A 6,114-nucleotide genomic window follows, 5' to 3' on the forward strand; every position below is an offset into this window, starting at 1 on the left:
TTTTAGTCTGCGTGAATGAAAAGATTTGCCTGGCTCTTATTCTTTTCTTCATACTCTCCTCTCTTGGGAAAAGCAGCATCCTGGGTTCTCTACATAAGCTGACCTCAAACCACTGCAGGTAAATCATGCTCCCTTGTCTACCTAGTATCAAGCTAATACTGTTGCATCCCCATACCCTTGCGAGGTGGTATTTGGAAAGTCTTGGCTACAACAGTTTTTCCTACAAAAAGGCTTGGAATAACTTTACCTAGATAGTCACACTTCTAAATATCTCAACACAAAGCTTGCGTAGGCCGCGGACCTTGCGTAGCAAGGTTTCAGTATTAACATACACAGATAAGGAGCCCCCGGGTAAAGTCAAAAGCCAGATTGGCAGGGACGTCCACCCTTCCTAATGGGTGAGTCACCCCTAAATAAATAGCATAGATTTGTACTCCTCTTATGGAACAAATGACAAATTCGTAGATAATGTTTATTTTTCCTAACGATACAAACCTTAGCTATTTATATAAACTTGCCCGCCAGCCCTATCCCCCTTGAAGTCTTACCTCCAAGCAAAGTGAGCTAAATCACCGGTGTGTGAGTGGGAGCAGTAGCAAGCTACCACCCCCTACCCCCACTAACTAGCGGTGTGGGTAGTTAACCCTTGCTAAATTGTAATGGCTTGTCATTTCAGCTTCTTAGAAAGTAATATTCCTAAATAAATAGCTAAGTTTTGTATTGTTAGGAAAAATACAAATTATCTACGAATTTGTCATTTTTAAAACAATTTGTATTTTCCTTAGCTAAACAACCCAAGTCATTTATCCAAATATCCTACCTCCTCCACCCTTCAAGTTTAAAGGCTTTTGAAAAGGCTTTTAAAGGCAGCACATGAATGGCAGAGGCAAGGGACAGTGACATTGCCCTATCAAGTAGGACAATGCCCCAGAGACTGACCACATTACATATGATCAGTGCCCAAGTTCCCCCTCCACCCAAGCTAGGACCAAGGAGGGCCAGGCAATGGCTGCTGCTGACTCACCAGATAGACCTATAGGCTCCTCAAACCCCTCATCCTTAGCTCACAAGGATGGTGAGGTTGTAGTGACCAAAGAAACTAATGAGTTTGAGTGGGACTTGAACCCCAGTCTGGCAATCACCAAGCAAGGATGCTACCAATAGGCCATACGGAGAATAAGCCAGAGAAGCTGGAACGCACTGACCCAGCATAGAGATGTGGCTGGTAACCATACATGGTTTCTATTTGGGCACTTTTTCATTTCTAGTGACAAAATGACTTAGGAATGAACTTATATAAATGACACAGGTTTGTGTAGTTGGGAAAAAATACAAATTGTTTAAAAAATTTATTGTTTCCTAACTATACTAAACTAAGTTCTTTGAAGTTAAATTTCTTGGTTATAGTTTAAGGTCAAAGTTGCTGCTCAGGGGCATGTTGAATGGGCAGGGCTTACCCACCACCCATCAGTAACTACCATTATCTTGTTATAAATTCTATCAGCTGAGTTCCAGCTTCAATGAAATCATACTCCTTTTAAGAGACTCAGGTTTGTATTGTTATGAAAAACTCAAATTACAGTCTTAAGAGATTTGTGATTTATGAAACTCAATTAATGCTCCAGTCTTTTGGCTTCAGGAATGGGATGAAGAGTTAGCCCGAGTTGCCCAGAGTCATGCTGATCGGTGTATATTTGCTCATGAATGCTCAGCCTGTCGTCAAGTATGTGAGTATAGAGCCATCCAAAAAATATACTTTTAAAACTCATTGATTAATATTTGTTCCATCACAAATACAAACCTTTGTCTTTTACATAGGGTAAATCATGAGCGAAGCTGGAATATACTGTACAGGAATTATAATTTCATAATGAGGTGTAGACGGGTGACCGGTAGTTACTGGCCCAGAGCAGGGAAGCCCCACCCCCATCTGCTTGCTCACTCAGCACACATTCTGATTCCAAACGTTCTGGCACAGGCTGAAGTTCTTGGCTTCTATTTATTTTTTTTTATATTTTTTGAGATTTCTTGTCTATAGTTAAGCAAACTTGGCTTGAAATGTTTCTTTGAAAGTAACTTTTGGAATTTTAACTCAGAAGGGGAAAGATTTTCAGCACCTTATGACAATGCCGTTGAGATAGTCTTTAGAGACATGCTTAGTGTTAGTGTGTCTCCGATTGTCCTTCTTATGAATTTGGAAGATGATGTCGGTAGGAATAACTTTCCCAAATAGATCTTCACTTGAAGCAATACGTCTCCAAACATAAATTTTTTTACCTTGAATTATCATTTACCTATGAATGTGCTACTTTGCGTACACCAGAAAGCACTGTGTGCCAGACCTTGTTTGGGCTTAGCTCACTAGTGATACACTTAACATTAGTGAACACAGGGCGCGCTCACACTCAAGTGCTCAACAATTACACTAACAGAGCTTCACGCAATCCCATGGATTTGTGAGCACTCCCCTCACCGAATGATGGGACATACTTAGTATTAGCATGTTTCACGCCCACTTCCTCTAGGACAAGTGCACTCTCCCCACTGAGGGAAGAGATATGCTTAGTGTTAACATGTCCCCCACACCATTCTACTGGGACGCATGTGCCCTGAGCCTGCAGTAGTAGCACACGTATTATCAGGTGTCCATGAAACCAGAAGACATCCCCAAGACTGTCATCACCACCGCATTCAGCACATACACATTCAATTACTACTGGTTTGGCCTTTTTAATGCTGGGACCACTTTTCCATGCCTCATGGATAGCATCTTAGGTGACCTTCCCTTTTGCGTATGTAATGTGGATGGCATACTTGTGTTTTCTTTCTCCAATGGGGAACACTTCCATCACCTACCCATCGTCCTCGACTTCCTACAACAGAATACCTTTGTAGTCTGGTACAACAAGTGTACCTTTGGCAACAACAAAGTATCGTTCTTGGGGCACCACATCACTCCTGAAGTCTTCTACCCCCTCCTTGAGAAAGTGTTAGCTCTTCAGAACTTCCCCCTTCCCTCGACTGTCAAAACACTGCAAGAATTCTTGGTTCATGATAAACTATTATCACCAGTTCTTACCCCCCATCGCCGTCACACTTTCCCCCCTCTATGCCTCCCTCAAGGGCAAGCCAAAAGACTTGAAGTTGGGCACTCTTCACTGCAAGGCAAAGAATATCATATAAATTGCTGCTGCTCTCACTTTTCCCATTCCACATGCCCCTCTCCTCTCCACTGATGCCAGTGACATTGCTATCGGTGCAGTACTCGAGCAGGTGGTCAAAGGCTCGCCCCGCCCATTGGCTTTTTTCAGTAGAAAACTGTCTAATGCAGAATCCGGCTACTCTACCTTCAACTGCGATTTGCTGGTGGTGCACGTGGCTGTCCGTCACTTTCCCACTTCTTAGAGGGTACGCCTCCGTAATTCACGCGGACCACATACCCCTTGATGCATGCCTTCATTCGAAAGTCTGACGTCTAGTCCGCCCGTCAATGCCAACATCTCTTCGCCATGGCTGAATACAACTGCCCCCTTCATCATGTCCCAGGGAAAAGGAATCCCATTGCCATTGCTCTCTTAAGAAACATACTGGCCGCCATTCACCTGGGACTGGATTAAAACGCTTTTGGAGGAGCCCAACAAAAAGATTCAGAGTTTCAAGCATGTAGGACATCCTGCACATCACTTCGTTGGGAAGACATCTGCCTCGACAACTCCAACGCTACCCTCCTCTGTGACGTCGATACTGGTAGGCCACACTCGGGGATGCCTGCTCCCATGCGCCGACAGTTGTTTGATTTAATCCATGGCCTCTCACATCCCTCGCACCGATCTACTAATTAGCTACTGAAGACGAAGTTCATTTGGCACTGCATTACTAAGGATGCTAAGGATTGGGTCTGTACCTGTACTTCGTCAAACTTCAAAGTACATTGGCTAGGGCACCAGCCACCCATTGAGATACTACTGCTAGAGACTTATGGGGTCGTTTGACTGGCCAGACAGTACTACATTGCGCCCTTCTCTCTGGTTACGGTTTATTTTTCATTTGCCTACACATACACCGAATAGTCTGGCCTATTCCTTACTAATTCTCTTCTGTCGTCATACACCTCACAACACTGACATTACCAAACAATTCCTCTTCATCCAAGGGGTTAACTACTGCACTGTAATTGTTCAGTGGCTACTTTCCTGTTGGTAAGGGTAGAAGAGACTCTTTAGCTATGGTAAGCAGCTCTTCTAAGAGAAGAACTCTCCAAAATCAAACCATTGTTTTCTAGTCTTGGGTAGTGCCATAGCCTCTGTACTATGGTCTTCCACTGTCTTGGGTTAGAGTTCTCTTGCTTGATGGTACATTTGGGCACACTATTATGCCTTATTTCTCTTCTTCTTGTTTTGTTAAAGTTTTTATAGTTTATATAGGAAATATTTATGTTGGTGGTGTTGTTATATTTTATTTTTCCTAGTTTTTCCTTCCTCACTGGGCTACTTTTCCCTGTTGGAGCCCTTGGGCTTATAGCATCTTGCTTTTCCAACTAGGGTTGTAGCTTAGCTAGTAATAATAATAATAATAATAATGGATTCAGGAGTGGGCACATTTCATCAACCTCAGCGTCATTTTGCCCACATTCACTTGGACATAGTAGGCCACCTACCCACATCACAAGAACACAGTTACCTGTTTACTGTACTGTCATTGACTGCTCCACTCCCTGGCCTGAAGCCATCTCTATGCAAACTGCAATATCGGCCTCATGTACATCCGCCTTACTGTCAGGGAGTACAGTGAGTTTTGGTATCCCCGAGCATATTATTTTTGACACGGTACCACTTTTACCTCTCGATTGTGGACATCATTAGTGAATCTCCCGGGCATCACCCTACATCAGACAACTGCTTACAATCCTGCAGCCATCAGAATGGTTGAATGCTTTCATTGCACCCTTAAAACAGTTTTGGTGTTTTTATGCCATTGTTATCCTCACCTATTTGTATATAAGCTTATGTCATTTGAATAGACCAGTTATGTCTAACTGGCCTTTCTGTTTAGACCCTTATAAGCCTGCCACATGATCAGGCCTTTAGACTTAATGATTACGATCGACCTAAAGGATGCGTACTTTCAGATCCCAATCTGGTTCATCATAGCAAGCAGAATGTACCAATTCAGAATTCTTTGCTTTGGTCTCTCAACAGCTCCACAAGTTTTCATGAGTTTTCATTCTAGTATAGGTACACGCAAATGGCATTTTTCATCTGCGTTACTTGGGTAGTTGACCGATCTTGGCAGACTCAGAGGACAACCTCATCCTCTACCGAGACAAACTTCTTTTATTCTGTCATGATTTAGGGGATGGTGGTGAATTGAGAGAAATTATTCCTGGGCCCAAACAAAGACTAGTCTACCTAGGTATGGACATTAACACAGTTATAGGAAAAATCTTTTCCTCTCGGGACAGAGAGATACACTTTCAAAAAGAGGCTCTTCCTTCTCCTTTAACACCCCCATCTGCTAGCTCATCTTTGGTAGAAGTTGCTGGGACACCTAGCCTTGCTTGAACGCCTTGTTCTGAATGGTCATCTCTACCTGCGGTCCCTTCAATGGGAGCTGAAGAGACACTGGTCGCGGGGCAATGACTCACCTCTATCATTAGCTTCGATATCAGGGGATTACAGACTCAAACTTGAATGGTGGCTACACAAAAAGAACCTTTTAAAGGGCTTGCTCCTGTTTTCACTTCCACTTGAACTTTGCCTGCTTACGAATATGCAGAAGGAAGGTTAGTGAGTTCACCTCCTACAACATCTAGAGTCAGGACAATAGATTGACTAAGAACGCTGATGTCTTATCAAAGTGTTGGAGCTTCAAGGTTCTCTCCTTGTGCTCCAACACTTTTGCCCTCTTTTGACTTGTCACTGAGTGGCATTGATGAGTGACAACAACACTGTCGTGGTGTTTATAAACAAACAAGGTAGGACTGTTTCTCTGTAGCTTAACCCACTAGCAGTGCAAATCCAAGAATTGGAAGTCCTCAGCTTGATCACTCTGACAGCCCGCATTATTCCAGGTAAAAATAACTGCATGAGGCTACAGATCGTTGGGTCAGGATGG

General features: G+C 43.2%; 1 protein-coding gene across 1 annotated transcript in view; it reads left to right on the forward strand.

Moving 5' to 3' along the window:
• Positions 1 to 394: 394 nt before the first annotated feature.
• The window catches only part of LOC137630369 (uncharacterized), a 188,571-nt gene continuing 182,851 nt past the window's right edge, over positions 395 to 6,114 (forward strand). The window contains exons 1-2 of the mRNA XM_068361799.1: positions 395 to 398; positions 1,626 to 1,727. Of these exons, the coding sequence (XP_068217900.1) occupies positions 395 to 398; positions 1,626 to 1,727 (106 nt within the window). The remainder of the gene's footprint in view (positions 399 to 1,625; positions 1,728 to 6,114) is intronic.

The sequence above is a fragment of the Palaemon carinicauda genome, chromosome 38 (assembly GCF_036898095.1).
Source record: "Palaemon carinicauda isolate YSFRI2023 chromosome 38, ASM3689809v2, whole genome shotgun sequence".
Taxonomy (NCBI): Eukaryota; Metazoa; Arthropoda; class Malacostraca; order Decapoda; family Palaemonidae; genus Palaemon; species Palaemon carinicauda.